This window comes from Miniopterus natalensis, chromosome 8 (genome assembly GCF_054644295.1).
Source record: "Miniopterus natalensis isolate mMinNat1 chromosome 8, mMinNat1.hap1, whole genome shotgun sequence".
NCBI lineage: Eukaryota > Metazoa > Chordata > Mammalia > Chiroptera > Miniopteridae > Miniopterus > Miniopterus natalensis.
In genome coordinates this window covers 48145393-48170337 of record NC_142088.1, presented here as the reverse complement: position 1 = coordinate 48170337, position 24945 = coordinate 48145393, and the positions used below count along the sequence as shown (strand labels likewise).

General features: G+C 36.1%; 1 protein-coding gene across 2 annotated transcripts in view; it reads right to left on the bottom strand.

Moving 5' to 3' along the window:
- Positions 1 to 24601, bottom strand: part of FAP (fibroblast activation protein alpha) — a 66072-nt gene extending 41471 nt beyond the window's left edge. The window contains exons 1-9 of one of the 2 annotated variants that reach the window (XM_016197143.2): positions 24372 to 24601; positions 23962 to 24046; positions 11598 to 11693; positions 10646 to 10740; positions 9667 to 9741; positions 7909 to 7961; positions 3625 to 3697; positions 2829 to 2949; positions 1787 to 1941 (exon numbers count right to left, since the gene is read on the bottom strand). In XM_016197143.2, coding sequence (XP_016052629.2) covers positions 1787 to 1941; positions 2829 to 2949; positions 3625 to 3697; positions 7909 to 7961; positions 9667 to 9741; positions 10646 to 10740; positions 11598 to 11693; positions 23962 to 24046; positions 24372 to 24377 — 759 coding nt within the window. In that variant the 5' untranslated portion in view covers positions 24378 to 24601. Of the gene's footprint in view, positions 1 to 1786; positions 1942 to 2828; positions 2950 to 3624; positions 3698 to 7908; positions 7962 to 9666; positions 9742 to 10645; positions 10741 to 11597; positions 11694 to 23961; positions 24047 to 24371 lie in introns of those variants that run through there. The other variant, XM_016197292.2, reaches the window with a different exon arrangement.
- Between the last annotated feature and the right edge of the window lie 344 nt (positions 24602 to 24945).

The following is a 24945-nucleotide window of genomic DNA, read 5'->3' as shown; positions in this document are numbered from 1 at the left end:
AGCTTTGATTCATAGAAAAAAATATTTTAGATATGGAAATGTAGTTCTGTAATCGATATTCTCTTTTCTGATTTTTAAGACAGATATTTCCCATTATTTATTACTATTATTAGTAGTAGTATTTATTATTATTTCTCCCTCTGCTAGGGATAGTACAGAGGTAGACTGGTGTTGGAAGGAGAGTGTAAAAATAAGTAATAAAATATTCTTTTTGCTTTTACCCTATAATTTGGTCCAGACAATCACCAAACACTCAGTCTTCTAGCTGGTTACATTACTACTGCTATCATCCCTCCAAATTAGGGAAATTTCACCTCCAAATAAAGGTCTATGGAATTTATACTTTTCTTGTTTTGTGCTTTCTGTGCTATTATACACCCTAAATTGATACAACAGTATAGTTCATGCCCAAACAGCTTCTTAGAGTTTCTTGTTATTTTACCACGGAAAAGGAGAATCGTGTAATTGTTAAATAACTTAAACCCACAATTTAGGTAAGTCATCTTAAATGATCCTGTGCTGCTTGGATTTACCTAAGAAATTGCCCAAGCTTTCCTCTGACCTCCTTGCTTTACTCAAGGCTCCGCTGGGACATCTTGCTTCTTCCAAGTAGTCTCACCTCTCAGTCCAAAGTCAGATGATTCAGCAAATTTAGTCTCCAAAGAAACAGGAATTTGGGTCCCAACTTCTCTGTCAGTGTTGGTCACTCCTCAGTTCTGGTTTTCTTCAACTCTTCCTGCTCCCTTCCACCCTCCTACCGATCCAAGTCCTTTTACATCTTGGATACCAAATATTACACCTCTCATTTCCAAACATCTCCAGCTTTCAGACTTTATATATAGCCCTTGAGAGGTCTCCTACCGCAACACTCATCTCTGTCCCTTGATTTTCCTCAAATGATTTTAAACATAAATTTTAAACTGTCTGGAATTTCTATTTCTGTCGTTATGGCCACTTTGGCTCACTTCAGAATCCACTTGTGTGTAGGCACACTCATCTCATTTTTGTCACATAGGGACCCACTGGATCCATCCATGACACTGTTCCCCTTGGCAAGTAAAAACAATAGGGACAAAAGGACACTGAACTACATTCTAAAATCACTTTCACTCCTTGTGCAAGAGGAGAATTTGTGATTCGATCTCCTGTCAGATTTCTTCTCTAAATTAAATTAGGATATTATGTTCTCAACTATGACTTGGCCATTCTCCAGCTGCACATACAGGTCTCTTTAGATGTGGGAATGAATGAAAAATATATACACTAAGACTTCTAGAATGTTTATGCAAATATCTTTTGGCTCACACCCAGCCTAATTCACTCAAGGCTCACAAACTTAAGCTACCTTGCATGTCCAGAAAAGATCATAACTCATGCCTGCTTTTCCTGACAGGAACATCAAGTTCAACATTTGTATTTCCCATTCTAGTTTGCATTTACATGAGAATTCAAGAAGGAACTGCAAAACAGAACTTTACCCTGAATTTGGAGCATGAAATATGAAAAAATTAAATTTAAGTTCAGCTTGTTTTTCCTCTATGATCTAGACCATATGTTTTTCAAAGACTCTGCAATAGGATTTAGCAAAGACTACTTCATCCAGCACAACCAGATGTCCAAAGCAACAGATGTCCACATAAATAATAGATCACAGTACAATGTTTGCTTTACAATGCACAAGGATAAGAAGCTCTCCAAACTTGTTGATCCCACCTCTTTTCATGGTATTGGTTGCTCATTTTGACACTACGGAAATAAAAGCATCTGCTAAAAGTATTCAACATACCTTTGGATATGGAATATTTATTGTTCTAGGATATTGCTCATCACCATAATAAGAATAGGCAATAACTGGTATCTCTGTGTCATTAAACTCTGCATATGCCAAAAAATTTCCATTTGGAGACCACCAGAGAGCATATTTTGTAGCAAGCATTTCCTCTGAAAAATAAATACAAGCATATTAATTACAATTAAAGCTTACTCTTAAAATCATTATAAATACTTCAAAATACATTGTACATATTAATTTATTGCCTGAAATAATTTATTTAATGTAGATTTGACATATGCCATACTTTGGTTATTAAAAGATAAATAATCTGGGTTTAGAGGAATAGTTAGCCCTATACCCCTTATCAGATAATTAGTCTTCTTAGGATTTGACATTAATCAGAAATGTAATTTTAAAATTAAATAATAAACATATTAACAATAATTATTTTTTACAATAGTTCTTATAGTTCTTATAGTTACCTAAAATAGCCAAAACAAGGAAACTATAATTATACTACAGAGTGATATAAACATTAAATGCTGACTTTCTCTCTTGGGAATATTATTTTAAAAAACACTTAAGTTATATATATATTTTTTTATTTTTTTTAAAATAAAAGCAAGAACCAGAAAACCTTTTAAAGTCAATTAAGTCCTAGATCTTACAGGACCTAGAAAGGGGACAAAGTTCACAGAAGTATAAAAACAAGAATATTTTCCTGCAAAATAATATAGACAGTTGTTTAGTTTGGGGAAAAATATTTATTTCTCAAGAAAAAACAAACCTGAGAAAATGTACTAACAGCATTAAACTTCTTAGGATATAAATTATCACTACCACTTTATAAGGCTCATTAAAACTAAACTTTAAAGTCTAATAAGATTTTGTTCTTTCAGAATGTGCCTGTCCTGTTCAGAACATGGATAACAGCTTTCAGAAATGCCACCATTCATCTCGGTAACATACCACTCATCTAAATATTACTAAATGTATGCAATTATTTTCAATTAAAAGTCTAAAACAGCAACAGTAGAAAAAGAATACAGCTTACCTTCATAAACCCAGTCTGGAATTCCATTAAATATTTTATTTTCTTGTCCATTATACGTTATTTGAAAAGGTGGGTTTTCTGGACTTTGTTTCAAATAGATATTGTTTTGATATACATATGCCTGGAAGTGGTGGTAAGCTAGTTAATAAAGGGAAATGCCATAAGAAATGCAATTAAGTCCATATATTTGTGTTAATTATTGACCTAATTAATTTTAAAAGTATAGCAATCCAGAAGCAAAAAGACTTGCAACTACAATATCATTTTAATAGGTCGAAAAACCCAACCAACTCACATTATCATAGGTTGTCATTTTTAAAGTCTATATCAAATAAAGAATAAAGACTACTATTTTTGCTAGTGGTTTTATTACCAAGTAATTATGTATATTAACAGAAAGTAAAATAAATCTCTGAATATTAATAGCTAGCCAGATCTAATCTTTATTTAGAGTCCTTAAATAAGAGCTTGGACAGAATTTCATGTTGTCTGAAGCTAGTCTGGGAAACTTGTGAAAACCATATTTTCCCTGAGCTTTCTGGCACAGCGCATCCTGGCTGCGTGTAAGGATAAAGTTTCTGACTGCGCTATTTAAAGAGTCTACCCAGGAGCTTGAGATTTTGCGGAACTCTCAGATGCGTTTCAATTGATCAGAACTCTTCTTGTTTTTAACCACTAAAAAAAATAGTAATAAATGTATTTCTTTCTTTTAGGCAAGGGAATTTAACAGAGGCAGAAATCAAATGGCTCCTCTTTTATTTAACTGATTAAACACTTCTGCAATTTAAACACTTACTAATTTACTCCCAACAGGAGACCAGCAAATATACTGAATTGGATGAGGAAGCTCATTTCTTCTCACAAAATCTCTAGAAGGGAAGAAAGACAGGAAGGAGGAGGGGGAGAAGAAGAAGGAGAAGAAGGAGAAGAAGAAGAAGGAGAAGAAGAAGGAGAAGAAGGAGAAGGAGAAGAAGGAGAAGGAGAAGAAGAAGAAGGAGAAGGAGAAGAAGGAGAAGGAGAAGGAGAAGAAGAAGAAGGAGAAGAAGAAGAAGGAGAAGAAGGAGAAGGGGAAGAAGAAGGAGAAGAAGGAGAAGGAGAAGAAGGAGGAGGAGAAGAAGAAGAAGGAGAAGAAGAAGAAGGAGAAGAAGGAGAAGAAGGAGGAGGAGAAGAAGAAAAAAAACCTTGCTGTTCAATGCAAAACAAAACAAAACAAAACCAACAACCTGTATAAACAGAAACAATAAGCAAACAATAAAAATGAAGGGTCATCCTCTTTGCTTCTTCAACCCAAATGGAGAGAATGCAGCCCCTGAGGACTGGAGCGATGGGGCAGTAGTTATAGTTCTTTAGTAGTTCCTTAGAAGTCATTTAACTTCTCTGGGTCTCCGGGTTCTGACCTTTGTAGTGAGGTGAATGAATTAAAGATTTGTAGGCTGTGAAAGTGGGAATAGCTCTAGAAATCATCTAATGGAACGCCTTCGATTTATGGAAAATAAATGTGAGGTTAGAGGAATTGCATGACTTTTAAAAATCACACTGTTAGTTCTTGGCAGACCCCCAAGTTAAACTCAAGTCTCTAACCCTCATTTGTACACACCAGGCTAAGGTGGTTGCTGAGGTGCCTTCTGTTCTGAAATTCTAGAGTGGTGCTGGAGCTTAATGCATACCCCTGCACATGCCCATTCACAACCCCCATCTCTGTGGATGCATATGCATTTCGAATTTTTGAAAATAAGATGGCATTGGACAATCTCTTCAGGAATCTGACTTGAAATAAGGAACATCTTGTCTCAAACTAAACTGAGAAACAGATCATATACTGGGCAGTATGACTTAAGCTTGAAAAGTCCTACACCCATGGGGAAACTTCAAATATCCTAATTAGCCAAAAATCTTGCTCTTATCCTCACAGTCACCTTACAAATACCCAATGAACCGACTTGTCCTGTGGAGCTTTTGTACTTCTTCAGCAGGAACGTGTTCCGATTTTACGTGTTTAAGAGTCATAAGATGCCATGCCTAAGTTTTAATTATTATCTTCTTGAAGATTGTATTAATAGCTTCGTTTAGATTTGGAAGCAGCCCATGAGTGAATTAAAAAAAGCTGTGGTACATTTACACCATGGAACACTACTTGACCATAAAAAAAAAAAAAAAAAAAGGAAAAAAAAGGAATTCTTATCCTTTGAGACAGCATGGATGCACCTGGAGAGCATAATGTTAAGTGAAATAAGCCAGACAGAGAAAGACAAATGCTGTAGGATTTCACTTATATGTGGACTCTCATGAACAAATTTAACTAACAAAATAGAAACAGACTCATAGATAGAGAGCACGCTTCCAGCTGTCAGAGGGGAGGGAGGTTTGTGGGGGCTGCGTGCAAAGGATGAAGGGATTGAGCAAGGAAAACAAAACACAAAATCCTCATAGAGAGAGAGCAGCACGGTGATTACCAGAGCGGGAGGAGGGTGGGGAGAGGTAGGATAAGGTATAGGGGGAATAAATGGTGATGGAAGGAGACTTGGCTTGGGGTCGTGAGCACACAGTACAATATACGGATGATATACTGCAGAATTGCAAGCCTGAAACCTGTATAATTTTATTAACGAATGTCACCTCAATAAATTCAATTAAAAAAAAGAAAAAGAATGCTTCTGTGGAGACCCAAAGCAAGACACACATGGGGAACATTTGAAATCTTGCTCCCTGGCATATGTCACCAGTTTGGCTTAAAATCTCAAAAAAATGAGGGGGGAAAGAGACCTACCTCCCAGGTGTAGTGTGAGAAGCCTGAAGAAACTCCCTTGTTTCCTTCTCCAAAACAATGTCTCCAACCTGGACCTAACATATACTTGACACGTTTTAAACTTTGGAAACTGTCAAGAGTTGTAATATACATTACCCTGATTTAAATGATTAGGTCATGCAGCATGAGGCCTAGTGAACAACGGGGGAACATGGCACTGGACAGACCAGTTTGGATTGGAGAAAGGGTGCGCCCATGGGGGAAGAAGAGCATTGGTACCGCAATGGGAATCCTGACTGCCAGAGAGCAGTTCATGAGCACCAGGCCCCTGGAAGGTCTGGAACAAACTGAAACACATACGAGGGCACAGGCAAAGAAATGACCCAAGGAGAAAACGTTCTTCACCTGGTTTACAATCCTGTCTCACGCCAGTGTTCCTGTTACCTCTGACATTGTAACGCTTCCTGACATTGGCACATGCTGTGGAATCATCTAGGCAATATGTAGACAGTGCCAAGCTGAAAATCTCAGCACACAGTCTCTTCATGACTGGCAAGTCACCACAGTTGCCATTTTTTGTGCTTTCTAAATAATTAACAGAATGAGAGGAAGTGGAGGAGGCTGTCATCTCCTCAGTATTCCTTCCCTTCCTTGAAACCAGAACCATCTTCATTTTCTCTGTGGATTTTTATAGACTCTTCCGAGGCACGTAGAAGACTTTGTTAGTCATATGCAATTTTGTCTTGAATCTCAACAAATTTGTCACCCCTCACTTTCTAAATTACTGTATATTTACCTAACAAAAAAATCAATCTGGTAAATTAATAGTTGTGAAGGAAAAACTCCAACAACAATGATTTGATTAAATTCACTGCACAAAAGCTAAATATTTAAAATTATTCTAGGCCTTAAAGCTTATGTAAACCATGATTAAAATAGTATTGCCATATTCTTTTGGAATTCTGTGTAATTTGGTAAACTTCAACATAGGTAGGATTTGGAGAATTTCAAAATTTTTAAAAGAAAAATAAGAAAGTGATTAATGTTTTTCCTAAGGCATTAATTAACTCAGTACAATTTCTTAATTTTATTGAAAGAGTAGGTTTTCTCCTCATCAGTCTCAATGTTTCCTGAGAGTAGGGTTGGTGCCTTGAGCTCATTTGTATCCTTCCCTATATGCTTTTCACAAAGTAGGTGCTCAATAAATATCTCTTGAATTTGGTGACAGTGGATCAAAGAAGAGAAAGAGTGCATTTGATGACTTTAGTTTCTACTTTACGTGCCAGTTCCTGTTTCTTAATTTGACAGCTTAAGGAGATCAGAAAGTTTAAAAGAAGTAGATAAGTATTTTGTTGAATTTTTGTGCTCTTGCTAAACAAAGGGGGAAATAGACCATAAGATTTTTAATACCTCTTCAAGACATATAATTATTTTTCCCTTTTATATAACACAAATAGGATATCACATTAAGATGAGTAACTAAACCAATTCATTGTCCAGTCTTAGTCAAAGTGATTTTTCTAAAGTGCAAATGTGATCATGTCATTTCCCATTTAAAACTCTTCAGTAATTCCCTATTGTCATCAGAATGAAACCTAAACTCCTTTTAATAGTTTCCTCGTTATTATTTGGCCCACACTTCCTGGCCTCAACTCTTTCCCAACCTTACACCACCGCCCAGCAGTCAGCAAGCTCTCCTCTAGTTTCAACTCAACTGACCTACTTTCAGTTTCCTGAACACTCCACCCTCTCCATTCCCTTTGTGCTTTTACATAATATTCCGTCTGCCAGGAATTCCCTTTCTCAGTCCTTCTCCTACTGACTTATTCATTCATTTTTTTTCTCTTTGAAACTGTAAATATTTCAAATAGTTAAATATACAAATAAAGAAAGAAAATAATATAATAGATGACAATTAACATTTTGCAATTTAAAAAAAAATTAATTAAAAATTGACTAACGGGGTACATGTTCAGATACAACTAATGCTGTGCTTCCTTCCCTTCTGCTTCCTTCCAATGAAATAGCCACCCTCCTAAAAATATACATTTATTACATATGTTTATATCCATAAATAGTATTTTTGTAATTTGGTGTTCAAACCTAGGGGGGAAATATATTGTGTATAAAAATGCAAAATATTAGCCAAGCAAAAAGATGAATATTACATAGAAATATTTCCTTGAATTTCTTAATTTATGAGTGCACATATATTGTAAAGAAGTAAGGAGCAAGCTAATGGAGATAATGGAGTCAACCTCAAATCAGAGTTTGGAATGAAGACATCTATATATTAGATTTAAGTAGTATTCATAAGTAGACATGAAATTTTACCCATTCCTAAGGTCATAGATGTGGTACGTTGCTGTGTAAGAGTATCTCCAAAGCTGTCAGAAAGAAGAGAGGCAAACACAAATTTTAATTTTTTAAAAGCTTATATCAGGAATGTATAATCATAGATCATTCGATTCTAGGTTCTGAAATAGTCCTTTCATAAAAGGACTATTTTCACAGGGCACCAGGAAGGTTATGTTTCAATTCCTAATTAGTCTTCATTTAAATAATTTTACTGTAGACTTTTGTGCTGTTTGTCCAAGTTCCAGAACTCAGCAGTGATTCAACCCTCACTCCAAAGGAACCATATTCAAAGAAAAACCTTTCTTAAGGTAACAAGTTTTTCTTTGACACATTCTAGCCTAAGACTTTTCCCTTTATATTTTACCTTGATTGAAGTAAAACCACTGTGGTTTCCATGGCCCATGAGGATTACCTTGCACCTGAGTAATTGGTTATCATGATATCCATTAAAAGGGGGTAAATAGAATTTCATTCCACATATGATTTTATTGCAAAATGCTTGCCTTTCTTTGAGTATGGTTTTTTAAATTAATAGAAATTGGGGGGAAAAAGGACATATATAGCTCATAATCCCTCCTTAAAAAACTGCTGTGTTTTTTTTTTCTCATATTTATATTGTGGTTAGTGAATAATGCAGGTATTATTTTGGATTTCATGCCTTGAAAAGGTGTTCAAACTCTTGGCAAAGAAGTGCCAGAAGGCTGAAACATGTCTTTCTGGAGAGAGCTGGTACCAGGACCCAGTCCTATGGAAAATAATCAGTTGACTGAACAACTGGAAGGGGCAAGATGAACTTTTCATTCTGAATTTTTTTAAAAATATATCTTTATTGATTTCAGAGAGAGGAAAGGAGAGGGAGAGAGAGATAGAAACAATGAGAGAGTCATTGATCGGCTGCCTCCTGCACTTCCCCGACTAGGGATCGAGCCTGCAAACCGGCCATGTGCCCTGACAGGGAATCGAACCCCAATCGTCTGGATCCTAGGTCCAACGCTCAACCGCTGAGCCACGCCCGACCGGACTTCATTCTGAATATTAAGGGAGTTTTGCATCTCAAGTAGGATATGAAAATGATAGGTAAAACTAAAGGTTCTTGATCTAAAAGTAATTATTAGATGTTTAATTCAATAGTAAATTCCCTTGACCTTTTGCAAAATTAAGATCATCTTGAAGATGTATAAGTAGAAAAAAAATAAGTTGATTAACTTACCCTAAAACTTCAGAAATGGAAAATTAAGTAAGAGTACATGGTCTGGCTTGGTGGATTCTCTTACACTAGGCCTTTGAAGACACAGGCTTAAACCCTGGTCTACCACTGACTGAATATTATCTTGCTTGGGCAAGTGAGTTAAATAAGTTACATCTTGATTTTTTTCATTTTAAATCATAATAAACTTTTATGAGGTTAAAATGTAGTAATTAACTAATAATTTATGATTTCAAATAGCTTTAGAAATACAAGGATAATTCACTCATTTTTGATAAATATCAGTGCCCCCAAACAAAGTGTTTTTCCCCGAAGGAAGGTAGTTTCTACCACTTGCTGATATCCCAACAAGTAAGCTAAATTATTTGTTTACTTTCAGTTATGCTTTCTGGGCTCATCTAGAGTCCACATTAACTTCTTGAATATTTAGAGATAAAAACAGACTCTTGCTTCTTCTTACATTTATAAAGCAAACTGTGCATTAGTAGGAGATATAATCAGATACACCCAAATTAAATAGGCAATACCTTTGAATAATCACTTTCCAGATATGCAAATTGACGATCAGGTGATAAGCCAAAATTTGAAGCATTCACACTTTTCTGTAATTATGAAAAAAATGATTAGAATGCAGAAAAAACAACAGAGCCATGTTAATTCATAATTCTAACAGAATATCATATCTTTGATATATCCCTCATGCATACATCTTCAATGCAATTTTTAAATGTTTATGTAGTACCTACCATATACAAAGAAATTTACTAGACACTATGGGAGTAGAATATAATAAAGACATACTTTGTGATTTCAAGAAGTTTATAATGTTAAACTTGTAAACAACATATTACAAATTAGTTTTATAAAAGATATACATAGAGCATGACAAAAGCCTTAAGGAAGAAACGATTGAACCCACTTGCACAGAGGAGAGCGCCATCTGTGCTTGGCTTTGAAAGATTCGTGGGCTCTTGAGGGCAGAGGAAGGAGAAGGATTCAGAGTCCAAGAGAAGCAAGTACCATGTGCCTATGAATCGCAGCTACCATTTATTGAGTATTTATCTATGTCGGGCACTGTCCTGTGCACTTTCAAATGTTGCTTCACTTAATTCTTATATTAATCCAAAGAGGTGTTACTTTTCCTACTTTACAGAAGAAACTGAAGTGTGATGATGTTAGTGCAGTGTGGAACCTTACCCAAGTTTCCACATCTGGTCAGTGACAGAGCCAGGATTTGAACCTTAGTTCGCCTGACTATAGGGATTGAGTTCTTAACTTTTACCTCATACCGTATTATTTCCACAGGGGAAGAAAGATGCTAGGTGATTTAGAGGAGGGCAGGGCAGTAGTTTAGTGTGACCAAAAGAGAGAATTAAAGAAATACAGTGGGGATGGAGCTGAGAAGGCAGGTGGGGTCCAGATCAGTTGGGAAGAGTTGGGACTCTTTCTTGATCAGTGAAGAGCTGGCAAAGGCTTTTGAGGAGGAAGATGACGTTGGGTACATACCATGGTGGTATTACTCAAAATGGTATATGATTCTCCTGTTTCTATGTTATAGAATACTATATTGTTATCTGTAGATTGATGGAGATATTCTTGCCCTTTAAACAAGAAGAAAACAACACTTGAAATAATCTTCCTTAACAGAAAAGACATTTATAACAGAGACACCGCTCTTATTTCACAGGCTTACTTTGTTTTTCTTCTTTGTCCAGCACATATTACTTTGTCAGATTTAAATAGTAAGTAAATGGTAAGGGGAGAAAAGAATACTTTTTCCTAGTTTCCACAAAGAAGCCCTGTTAGTAGCAGCCCTATTCTAACCAGTTCAGGGTGTTGGAATAAAATTGGATTTTATCTGAGTTACAAAGAGGATAAATTAGTTTAAAATGGTTAAGTTTCTTTTGCAACAAAAATACATTTAATTTTTCTAAAGAGAAAAATGAAAAATATTCTATTTTGTTTAGTGGCACTTTAGACAAACCATACTGTCATAAATAATTTACTTGACTTTATTATTTGTTTGATTAGCCTTATTTGAGAACATCCTACTTTATAAAACTACATGTAAATATCAATTTTATGGCCCTTAAAGGATTTGTTTTTAGATAGAATTTGCCCATTTTTGTGATTATCCAGATCAACAATGGATTTCTTTTTTGGTAAAATTCTTATGACCTCTCTTAAATAAGTACTTATCTTCCATTCTGAAAAGCTATACTATATGTTCAGGTTATTCTAACAATTCTTAGCTTTTCTGGCCTCATATTTCAGGGGAAATCTGGTCTAAATGGTTCCATCAAAAGTGCTTTGCTGGCCACTTGATTTATCTAAATAATTGCTCTTTTTCCCCCCATGTTAACTGATATAGCTTCTGTTACCATAGAGATGCACTGGCACTAAAAGCAAAAACATACTTTTTTTTTAATCCAAAAGTAAAAAAAAATAATTCACCTACCTGAAATCCAGGTTGGGAAAAATGTCCTATAAGAAAATGTCCCATTTAAAATATCTTTCAGTGTGAGTGCTCTTGTATTTCCTTCAGAGTTGTGATCTTTGGGGGAAGAAGAAACATATTATTATAAAAAAGAAGACTAATAACTCAGGTAAATTCTAAGCCTCTCTCTCATCTGTTCTTTCTCATATAATAAAAAAGATCTGACATTTGCAAAAACACTTGTTTAACTCCTGTCTGAATAGGTAAAGTATCATCTCCTTTTTTTATAGACAGGGTAACTGAGGCTTAGGTTGATGGTTTGATTGACTGGAAGGGAAAACTGGTGGGAAAGTATTGAAGAGTCTGCAGGGTATGGAGGGGGATGATGCTGGGCAGTGGGGTCATTATTCTTCAGTCAGTGAAGAATTGTTAGAGATATTTAAGAAGGAAACTAAAGTGAGGTTCCAACTCTAAGCCTTGCAAAGCTGGGATTGAAGACCGTGTGAGTTTGACTAAAAACCTAGCCTCTTAAGCACTTTACTGCATTTCCTCACATATGCTTGGCTTGGATTTCTACTGATTTATAAATGATGTATTTAGCAGCCTAGTTGGTCAGGTGAGATCAGCCAGAATCCTTACCTTCAGACATCTCAAGAGAGGCTTTAATGAATAGAGATAATTGCTTATCCTGACTATGGATTGTTTAAACAGAAAGTGGATCAGAAGAAAAGAAAACCACATCATCTGGACAAATAATCTTAGAAATTCCAAGAGTACAGACATTTTTTCATATAAAAGCTAACCTAAGGTAGCTTATAACCATGAGCAAATTTTACCTATATTTAAATTGCCCAATTGTGTTTTTCTAACATGAGTATTCTCAGAGCCCTGAGACAGTCAGATGTGTCAAATGGATAGTATGGAAACCAACTTTCCATCTCCCTCATGTCTGTATTGCCATTCTCTACCCCTCCCGCTGTACCCCCTTCTCCAGGCCATCACTTACAGAACCAAAACTTAGAAAAATGTCCTATACCTTGAATAGCATGCATGAATCTCATATTTGCCCATGTAAAAATAAAACTGTTGAATATGAGAGTTTCATCTTCCTGCTAAAATCTTCCATATCTTTCCATGACTGTTAGAGTAAAGGCCAAAAATGTTAGCCTGGACTATAGGCCCTAGCTGGTCTGGGGCTTATCCCTCCAGCCCCTTCTTGTTCCCCTCTCATTGCTTTCTAGACTCCAAACATACTAGGTTTTCTGTTCCTCAAATACTCATTTCCTTCTCCAGGGTTTTGGCACATTTTCCCACCCTCTCCCTTCTTCTCATAACTTCTGTTCAGCTTTTAGTACTCAATATAAGAGCCACTTTCTCTGGGAAACCCTTCCTGACCCTTTGGTTTAGGTCTGGCTCCCTTATTACACATTATCATAGGCTATGTTCTTTTTAAACGAGCACCTGTCTTGGTTTGTGATGATGTATGTACTTGAGTGATTATTTTATTAATATTTTTCCACCTCCCTTTGTCTTCTTGAAACAGAGGCTATGTATGTGTAGTTTTACTCATCACATCCTTAGTGTCTAACACATAATAGGCATTTAATAAATACTTGTTGAATAAATGCATATATGAAATGAAGGATGGAAAGATGGATGAATGGAGGGATAGATGGATGGGGTTTGTGCGCTCTTCTTTACAGAATGATCTACTGCTATTTCCTCTATGGCTTCGGTAAGTCAGTCTCTGGCATCACAGCTTTCTCACCTGTAATATAAAGGACTGGACTAGAAAGTGTCGATAATACCTTTCAGTTCTACCATGTTAGATTTTTAAATTTGAGGCACAATATACTCTACTAGTCTTATAGTTACATAAATATACTGCCATGTGAAAAGAGCCAATTGACTAACTGGATAATAGCATCTTCTGCTTTTTTAATTGATTAACACTGAAGTATGTATTCCCCACACAATTGATTAGGACCATGAATTATTTTCTTAATTTACTAAAAATTATTCGCCCGGCCTGGAAATGCCTCAGCGGTTGAGCGTCGACCTAGGATCCAGGCGATCGGGGTTCGATTCCTGGTCAGGGCACATGCCCTGGTGGTGGGCTCGATCCCCAGTCTAGAGGAGTGCAGGGGGCTGCCGATCAACGACTCTCATCATTGATGTTTCTCTCTCTCTCTCTCTCCCCCTTTCCTTTCCTCTCTCTGAAATCAATTAAGATATATATATATATTTTAAATTACTCTGGTGGCTATAAGAACACAAGTTACTGATGAGCCCCTTTGCAACCAAATAGTAAATACTTAATAACATTAGTTTATTCTCTATTTTAAAATGATCATCTTCTTACATTCTTTTTGCATCCTGAGGTTGAACATGCCATATGATTACTTATAATGAAAGCTTTTCTATTTAATTAAATGATTTTGTGCAAAATTCATATCACTGATTTTATAATTCCTAATAAATGAATAAAAGACAATTTTACTAAAATAGCACTAGAAAAATTGCTGAGCATTTTAATTCAATGTTATTTAACTCTTCTAAGGACAAATTGCAATCTGTTTCTAATGTTGTCAAGGAGAAATACTAGCATTATTATTTGCAGTGAAAATTATTATGTTTTTATTGATTTTTAGAGAGAGATGAAAGGAGAGAGAGAAACATTGATGTGAGAAACTTCAATTGGTTGCTTCCCTTACACACCCTACCAGAGACTGAACTGTCAACCTAGGTATGTGCCCTGTCCTGGAATCGAACCTGCAACCTTTTGGCATATTGGATGATGCTCTAACCAACTGAACCACCCAGCCAGGGCAAAAAATATTTTCCTTTTGAGATAAATTTAATTTGTGTCTACACAATCTGGAACATACAAGATATAAAATTCAGTGAATTCGTTTATTGTGAATACCAAAAATTACTAGATAATCTATATAGAGAACTAAGCATATGTCATATTATGACTCAAATTATCTGCATAGCAATTTTAATCATGTATTAATTATACTACTAATTGCCATGATGATAATAAGCCCCACCAACACTCAAGAAGTAATGAGTAGATGTACAGAAAATACACCCAGAGGAGCCAGCCTTATCTCTGAGAAAACAGGGTTCAAACACAGATTTGGGTTAGGCGAATACTCCTGACCTCACATGTGGTTCAGGCAAGGCTCAGAAGGTGTGATTATGCTGGAGTTGGGTGGGGCGCAGAATGAAACCAAATCAAACGGGAAGGCTTTCAATTAGTCATTCTTCTCTTTCTACTGAAAATTACCGCGTGTTCATAAGTGTAATGAAGTAATGTGTCTGCTCTGAGATGTTGCATTAGGTCACATATTCAGAGTTATAAAACATAAAGTTTACTTAGAATTTCCCATCCAAGCTCTGGTTCTTTGTATATTTAGAAAGATTAAAATGTAATAATGTTTTACTACACTGCCAATGCTGACTGACCCCTATGATCAGCCATGAGCAGAAATGACCTTCCATTGAGCTCTATGAAAATGCTTTTGGCTTATTGCTATCTCAGTTTATTGAATATAAACATTTTTTGTCTCTATATGTATGTGAATTGTATAAGGCACATGAGAGTAGAATCTGTGTTTGATTTTTCTCACTATTTTATGCCCAGTAGCTAGGACAATGCTTTACATATGGTGGGAGCATGATGAATATTTTTTGAATGAAAAAAATAAATCAACTTGACAGATTTTATGTTAACTTGTTTTCACTAATTTTCCCCCAAAGACATACCCGCCCTTGCTCTCTATCCTCCTGTCCATGTTGTAAGTTTCAACCTGGACATGCTTTCATTTAAAAATATATCCAAATTTAGTCCTTGGAGTCACTTGAGGTGCTTGTTTGAAAAAAAGATTCCTAGTCCTTACCTCAAACCTAATAATTCAGAATCTCTGGGGATGAGGCCCTGGTAGTTTTCATTTTTTACCAATCCCCCCAGGGGATTCTTCTGCAAAGAACCCAAATTTGGTGATTTCACTGAATCTATTCAGTGAAGTATACTTCATTGTATGCCTGAGCCTATCATCGGAATCGCTCCTTGACTATAAACTCTTAGTATGTGGGTGGTCATGGCCTGCCCAGCAATCCAATCCATATCTCATGGACATAGACCCCCCAATAACTAAGTGTTGATCATAGCCTTCAACTAATGCTAATGATCTCCTGTAATGTTTATTTCCCTATGCAGTCCTCTTTGTTCACTGTTTTTTTTGTGTGTGTGTTTTTTTTGAGGTTATGCCCAATTGGATTCTTCTTTAAGTACATTCCCTCTGCTGATCCTTGAAGAATGGAGAAAGGACAAGGGGACTGATTCTGCCCAAGATCAGATTTAAGCAAGATTGCAGGGAAAGCATTGAGGGTCTTGTTTTCTAGTGTCACAAGTGTGTGTGTGTGTAAATCAGAATAAAATGTATCTCTATGGCATCAATCACACTAAACAAGTTCCAATAACCTGAAGAAGATGCCACTAATAATTATTGAATGAATAATTGGATTTTCATCCCCCTTTGTATTATTTTGAAAGTTTAGTTTTGTCATGTATAATTTTTTAAAAATATTTTTTTATTGATTTTTTTAGAGAGAGAAGAGGGAGAGGGAGAGAGAGAGAAACATTGATGTGACAGAGAGATATCTCTCTGAATGCCTCCTGCATGTACCCTGACTAGGGGACTGAAATTGCAACCTGGTTTGTGCTCTGACTGCGAATTGAAAAGGCAACATTTTGGTGCATGGGACGACATTCAACCAACTGAGCCACACCAGCCAAAGCGATATGTATAATTTTTAAACTCTAAATATTTGAGCATAAGTAGAAATGAATTCTGAAAACATATCTGTTGTCTAGATGTAACTGATACTTACTTGATTAACACTTAATTACTGACAGTGTCGTTATAGTTAATTTGGCCCATCTTTAGCACAGTTCCTCATACACCACTTAACCACTGTAATTACCTATTATTATTTGCATTTCAACTTATTAAAGCAAGCTGAAAATTATTTCAATTATGAATTCAAGAAATTACAATTCACAGAAACGATTCACAAGTAATGATTCACTATTCCAATTCTTTCTAAAAACTTTGTGCTCATTCTTTATTAAGATTGTTTCTATTTCTGCCATTTAACTTTCTAGTCGTGGAAAATTGGGAATAAGTGTCAGAGCAGAGGCATTTGATGTTAGCTCTAATATTTATCACAAACTAAATAAGAAAATATGGTTTATTAAAATAGGCACACAAATGGTTTTGTTTTTTCCATAGGAGATATTGGTCTGTAACTATTACTGGTCTATAACTTCGTTTCTTGTTCTATCTTTGTATGGTTTTGGTATCACAGTAATATTGGCCTTCTGGAATGAGTTGAGAAGTTCTCTTCTCTTCTATTTTTTGCAAGAGTTTGTGAAGAAATGGTAACAATTTCTCCTTGAAAGTTTGATAGAGTCGACCAGTGAAGCCATCTGGGCCAGTTTTGCGTGTGTGTGTGTCGCGGGGAGGTTGTGTGCGTGTGTTTTGGGGAGAGGGGGAGTTTTGAAATCACTAAATAAATCTCTGTTATAATTCAATGCAGGTTTTCCATTTATTCTTAAGTAAATCTTGGTAGTTTGTATATTTTTGAAAATTTGTTTCAGCTAAGTTATTTGGTTTTTGACATACAGTCTTTCTATGCCTTTCTTTCTTTCTTTCTTTCTTTCTTTCTTTCTTTCTTTCTTTCTTTCTTTCTTTCTTTCTTTCTTTCTTTCTTTCTTTCTTTCTTTCTTTCTTGCTTGCTTGCTTGCTTGCTTGCTTGCTTGCTTGCTTGCTTGCTTGCTCTTTCCCTCACCCAAGGACATGCTTTAAAGAGAAGAAAAGATAGAGAATGAGAGAGAGAGAGCGAGAGAGAGAGATTGGGAGAGGAACATCGATGTTGGAGAGAAACATCGATGAGGGAGAGAAACATCGGTTGGTTGCCTTCCATATGTGCCCCGATAGGAAACAAACATTCATCTCAGGTGTGCCTGACCAGGAAACAAATCAGCAACCTTTTGGTACACATGACCACACTCAACCAATTGAGCCAGGAGTATTCTGTTCTTTTAAAGAGTCCTATCACATACGTTTTCTACCAAGTATAAAATCATAATCTATATGAAAAAATTTAATTTAGACACTAAGAAATTCTATTCTTTTTATTATTAATAGGAATAAAGGTTAAAAAGGATAAGTTATTCTGTTTATACTACATAATTTTTGTTAGTTCCCCAGGATACTATAAAATAAAGTTCTTTCTGCTTAAAATAGGCAATACATTTTTTTAAAGCTAATTAATATTTGATAATCCTATGAAAATATCATTTCAATTTGTGCCTACTGTATTAGTTATTGCTATATTTTAAAGCTCTGTATGACTTTCTTTGTTTCTTAAGGACTTTTATCTCTGATTCTACATCTCTGGTTTGAGCTTTAGAACACGTATTTCTCAAGGTATATCTATGACTAGATATTCTTGTATAAATTTTAACACAGCTTGCTTTAGAAATCAGAGACAGGTAGCCTCCTTTGTATTATGGAAATCATCCAAAGATTTGGATTATTTTTTAAGTTACTTAGAATTTGGCAAAACTCAAAGAAAGTTTGCCAAGATTCATCTTCTGTGATTTTAAAATCCAAGTGCAAATTAGAGAAATATAATCTGCAAAGTTGATTTATTTACCCTCAACTCAAAAGCTCTTTTATGTTCATGAACTTTCTAAACCCTTTAGACTTCTCCATAATTTCCTCCAAAAGAACAGTGAATAAATAAGCTTAAAACTCTTAAGATGTTTGAAGGAGTCTGTTTCACAGTTCTAAATGTTGATACTGGGAAGATTTCAAGCCTCAAAAACATGTTCTCATCTCCTTTGAAGATGGTTTCATCTCACATACATCTTCTTTTATAAAAAGTAGTTGTTGAGATTATAGTAGTAGTAATAGTAACAATAATAACAACAAAGGATTTCTGCCTAAAATACAATCTAAATGCTATTTTTTTTTACAAAATGTTGTTTTCTATCTAAATTGTCTCTGATTTTATATATCTTCTGAAATAAATTATATAAGGCATTACTTAGCTAAGTAAGCAATTACTATAATTTATATACAGGGTGGGACAAAAGGAGGTTACAGTTTAAGTACACGAAACACAGTTTATTCGTGTGTTATTACTAATTATTGTATTGTTTTCCATATGAAAACTGTAAACCTACATTTTCCCAACCCAGTATATGTCTCTAATCATAAATACATATGCATGTGCATATTTTCCTGCATTCATTTGTTTACATAATTTTGGCCTTACAGCTATCAGTCCGTTTTTGTTCCTTGAACTTTCCAAACACGTTCTTGCTTCTAGGCCTTTGTACCTGCTTTTCCTTCTGCATGGAAGATTTACCTCACAGCTCATGTTCTCCCTGTCATTAAGGTCTCAGCTCAGATATCATATCAGAAAAGCCTTCCCTGAACACCCTTGTTATGAACTGAATTGTATCCCCATTAAATTGAAGCTCTAACCCTCAATATGACTGTATTTGGAAATAGGGCCTTTAAGGACGTAATTAAGTTTGCATAATCATAGTGGCAGAGATCTAATCCAATATAGCTGGTGTTTTTATTGAAAAAGGAAGAGACGCCAGGAGAGCATGTGCACAGAGAAAAGACCATGTCAGGACTCAGAAAGAAGGCAGCCATCTACAAGCCAAGAAGAAAAGCCTTTCGGGAAAACAAACTTGTCTACATGTGATCTTGGACTTCCAGCCTCCAGAACTATGAGAAATAAATTTCTGTTGTGTAAGCCACCCAGTCTGTGATATTTTGCAATCGCAGTCCTAAGTAGCTAATACAGCCCTCACTCTAGTTGTTCTTGACAGCACTTTTAAGAATTTGAAATATTTTGCTAATTTGTTTACTTGTTTATGATCAAACTGTTCTTTCTTAATGGTAGAGACCTTGTCATTCATGCCCTAGACCAGTGGCTGATATTTGGAAAGTACTTAACAAATAACTGTTGGGCCCTAGTCGGTTTGGCCCTAGCCTGTTCTAGTGGTTAGAACATCAGCCCGCAGACGTAAGGGTCCCAGGAGTGGTCCAGCCAAGGCATGTATCTCGGTTGCAGGTTTGATTCCCCCCACCCGGGTCCCTTCCACTCTCTCTGAAAAGCAAGGGAAAATATCCTAGGCTGAAGATTAAAGAAAAATAAAAATAAATAAATAAATAAATAAATAAATAAATAAATAAATAAATAAATAATTGTTAGACAAAGCGTCCAGGAGCCACAGTGGACTGGACATTGTGGATAACTGATGGTTATGAGATGCTAATCTCAGTTTTTTTCATATTCAGTAGGTAGTTATTTTTAATTTCAGGAGGCATCGTATACTTTTTTTTCAGTCCAAGGGTTAAAAATCCAATGTTTATAGAAGTCAGGCAGGTATTATGAATGCTTATGGTATTATGGTATCTTGTACATAATAAAATAGAAAGTGGTGGGAGCTGTGGCAAACTGGAGCAAGCATTGCCCATCTAAAGACACCTGCTTCTCAGCTATTACCATGGGCCCAATGCTGCCAGATCTAATATTTAAAGAGAAGCCAAAAATCTAAATATTTATATGAAATCTTATGATTTTTAAAAATTGGCTACTAATACAAAGTTTTATAACACACAGCAGGCCCAAAACAACAATAATAAAAGGCAAAGTGTTTATAGGTAGGCAAGAGGCTAGACTAAGTGGTTCTCCTTTCACAAAGAGGTACCGCAGGCAGTGCCCAGGAGACGCTATGGTTTGTCCACACTGCAAATCCCCTCTCTTTTTTTTCTTTCACTCAACTTTTTCTCCACTCCACCCTTCCTCCAGCTCCCTTTATCTTTTTTCTTCCTGTCTTTTCTTTTGCTTTTGCCTCAGAACTGCTGATGTCTCTTATGAGTTCCTTGTACAAAAAAGTTTCTAAAAACTATTTGTTGTTTTTGATCAAGGAGACGGGGAATAAGAATGGGAGTGATACCCAAGGATAAAGACCCCACCCCTCAGAATTAAGAACATTGTTGAAATTGAAATCTATCACACAGAAGGGCTTGGTTCTCATCTTTGTGTGTGTATTTATATGACGATGAAGTACACAGTAAATTCTAGTTATCACTTATTAAGTAGCCACTGCATGTTAGAAATTGTAGAAAAATAATAGCTGGCATTTATTGAATGTTCGCTCATCACCATGTGAGAAACTCTACACTCAATGGAATTCAAAGAGAGAGCAGATAACTCTTCTGTTTTCTTTCACAAATGAATTTCACAAAGGCAGATCCAGGAATTCAGAAACTGTAAATCATAAAGCAAGACCATATAGAATTTACTTTGGAAACGCTGGAGCCCCTGTCACTTTCCAATTGGAGTTTTCTGATTGTTTGTTTTTTGTTATTGACACCTCTGTAAATCTCTTGAAACAAGGCCTGTGTGTTTCTCTTTGGGGTTGACGAACTTGAGGGAAAGGTGTGAAGCTCAGTTTCCATTCTCGGCCTGGTTGCATCTTCACCAGGGAAGAGGTGATGCTTGGGAAGACCAGAGAAAGAGAACAGAGGCAAGAGACTAGAAAAGGGATCGGCTGAGGGGGAATAGTCTGAGGCCAAGGAGGACAGCCTGGGACTGGGGGGTGGAAACCCATACATGTTTTCCATTTGGTGAAAATAAAAATGGGACATTTTGAAAGTTCCAAAAAAAGATTGTTTCTTATTTTTATTACTATGTGAGTGATCCAGATGGATTGTTCTCATTTCACCACTACATCTTCCTGTTTGTTCCTAAAATTCCACCTAAATTCTCCACAGCTCTTCGAATCCTGAGGCTGGTGTTCTGGGACCTCTCTCTCCATAGAATAGCCCCTGTCTTTTCTTCTTTCACCTAGGCCTGGTGGAGAGCGACAGAAATCCTGATCTCCTATTGGTGGTGAAGGCCATGCATCCATGCTGGGTTCTCACCCTGACTTTCAGAGGGAAAGTCACTGCTGCACCTTTGTTTCCCCAACAGAATGACAGGCAGGTAGTCAGTGGGACTTCATTCCATAATATATAAATAAACAAACAAATGCTTCTGAAGGGGGTCTTTAAGTTTCACAGAAGAAGACTGTTCTTATGTTAGGTTAGCACATAATCCTGGGCTAGGAACACAAGGGCATCTAGCATAAATATGAGGTAAAGGGATTTCTGAGGAAGCTTGAGAAGGCCAACTAGAAGCTTCTCTCGCTTTGAATTCTCTGTTCCTTCTCCACCTTCCTCCTTCCCTTCTCCCGCCTTCCCACCTGAGATCCTATTCTCACCAGGCACTGGGCAGCTGTGAGAGTGAGAACTGGACCTGCAGCTCTGGACAAAGGGTGACTGAGGAGTGGGGTGAGGGAAGGAGGGGAGTCAGAGGTCCAGTTCACATCAGGGCTGCTATACCCTGCCTGGAGGGAAGGAGGGCTGCAGCCCTGGTCTGCTGAGGAGAGCAGGGCAGTGAACGGTCCCCTGTACAAGTCATTTAAGTGGCATTCTGAGAAGTTCTTCAGCCAATTTAGAATAGAAAGAGAATGATATTATGGACAAAAAACATAGTTCTCAAGTTTTTAATAATTTTTCTGTTTCTGAATGAGTACTAAAATTTCTCTTGAAGTTTAATTTGATTATTTTACTCAGTCAGGGAGACTACTTTGTTCTGAGAATTATCCCATTGGTTGAAACAGAAAATTAGGTTTTAAATGACACAGGATTTGTATAATATACATATTTTAATACATGCATTTATGTGCATATTATATATGTCTAAACATGGAGAGGAAGTAAGAATTGGGGTTCTATATGATTACATAAATATCTATGTGGGTACATACTTACATATTATTTGTAAAGGTATAATTATAGTATATTTCTTATTAGAAATTATGGTTCAGATTCCAAAGTACAAAGGCAATCTATCCTTGCCTGTGGACACAGAAGCAGGCTTACAATTTAGTTCATACACTTTTGTCCTCAGAATATTTACTTTTGAGGGAGAAAGTGTCAATTGCAAGTACTAGGGAGTTTCTTTTAAAATCAGGAGCTAATTTTGAATGGATTAGCATTTAATGGGTCAGTGGGACCAAATCTGTCACCTGACACTTTCTGGTATGAGAGAAATATGGCACCCAAACCACCGAGGTGAAACACTGACCTGAAAACAATTTTAACTTGAAAAAATATAAAAAATATGGATGCACACAATACATCTCAACAGCCTAAGAATAACTGTGTGCTGGCAGAGAGCGGGAAATGGACTGAAAATTAACACTGAAGATACAAGTACATTGCCTTCATGTTATTGGTTAACCTCTTCATTTTGTAATCCTATGAAAATCCCATGAGCATTTTGAATTTTTCAAAATATTTTCTGCATTTTAATGTTCAAAACAATAGATCATTTAGGACTCATATTCTTTAGCTAAAGGTTTGTCAGTGATTTTCCTTTACTGACAGTTAACTTTTAACCAAAGGTATTTCCCACCTTAGCTATTACAAGCTTTTAATAATATTGGTACAACCTTTTTCCCTTTCCCTAGACCCCTGTTATTATTGTATTTTTCCCCTGTTTTAGAACTTGAGCTTCTCTTCATAATAGTTTCATAGAAACCAATTCCTTTACTATTGCTGGATAATTTATAAATAGAACCTTAATATAAATTTAAACTGCTACACTATCAGTCCATATTATCTTCCAAATTTCAGCAAAGGGAGATTAATGTTAACCTAAACCCTTCTTAAAAGAAGTCATTTATCATTAAACATGATACTCGATGAATAATATTTAGTGTTCTAATTTAATTGCACTTTGCTACTGCATCTAGAACAACAATTTCAGTTTTTCTATACAGCTATACTCAGGATCTCTATTCTGGACTCCCTTCCAAAATTTTTGGAAAAACTCGTAATAAAAAACACACATATAGGTTCTGTTTTAATTTTTCCATTCATATTCGTTTTTACTTTCCATGAGGCAATCCAACAATGAAAAGCAATGTTAGTTAAAAATATTGCCTCTACAGGCCTGTCAAAGCTTGTCATTTAGCATACATTTGGAGGAGTGGTGGGAATGATACAGAAAGTGCTTAGATTTTTCTGTTTCTGAAATAATACTGGGAATCTCTACTCGTGCCTTAAATTCCTTATAATTTCTGGCTGCACGAGAACATATCTGTGAGCTTTTAAGTCTTCTTAGAAATAACAGACTTACTTTGGAAAATAAGCACTTAGGAAATGTTCAATCACTCATGACCACGTGTTAGTGCATTTTCCAAGGACGACAGAGCAAATTAGAGAAAAATTCTTACCTCTGGAAGGACGTAAGACAATGCATATCACCAGTAAAGCAAGCACAGCAGAGGTGGCAATTCCAAATACAATTTTCAACCATGTCTACATGGAATTAAAAAGAATTAGATATACACACAGTTTCTGCTGAGTAGTAGAAAAGGCAAGATTTTGTTCACAGTTAAATCTTATTTCTCCTTCCCCACAAAACTTTTGTCTTCTGCTGGTCTGGCTATAATTGCTGGAATCTTTCCAGCTCCAGAAGGACAAATGTTTCTACAGTATATTTAGAACAATCTCTCAATCCCAACCCACTCCAGGAAGTACATACTTACGGACAAATCCTCACCTTCTAAACAACATAAAACACTGTTCGCACTCAATTCTGCCGGCCCGCACGTTAGCAGCACCTGAGTTTGCATATACTGACCTTCATTTCTCCAGATGTTTTTGAAAGTTAGCTAATTCTGACTTCAGAGCGTGGGTCACTGGATCTGTGAAAACCGTTGAAAGGAAGCAAGTCTGTCTTTGGAGTTGGAAGCCGAAGCTAGGACAAGGTTGTTGTTTTTTTTCTTTCCACGGACTTTTCGATACCGTGCCAAATTTCAAAAGATTTCTGTAAAATTAGAAACAGATTTTGGGGGCGTTCTTGGCCTTGAAATGAACCGTGAGTGGCTCAAGGGAGGTTTTGCAGCCTTGTCATCCTTGTAAATTCTACACCAACATCTGCTTACGTTGACATACAGAGGTTTGTAACCTTTTTTTTTTTTTTTTTTACAAGTTTAGTTTTGTTTCATTTTCCTCTAGAAATTTCTCACCGATGACTTTGGCAATTTCTTGGGTTTCATATAATCTTTCTATTTGCAACCAAAAGAAATATTCAAAATAATACAAACTTCCAGGTATGTACACTATACATATTCTAATTTTGAGGAGAGGGAGAAAGTTACAGCCATGTAAGATTTTGTGAGAAATGTAACTGCACTATTTTCTTCCTCTGAGAC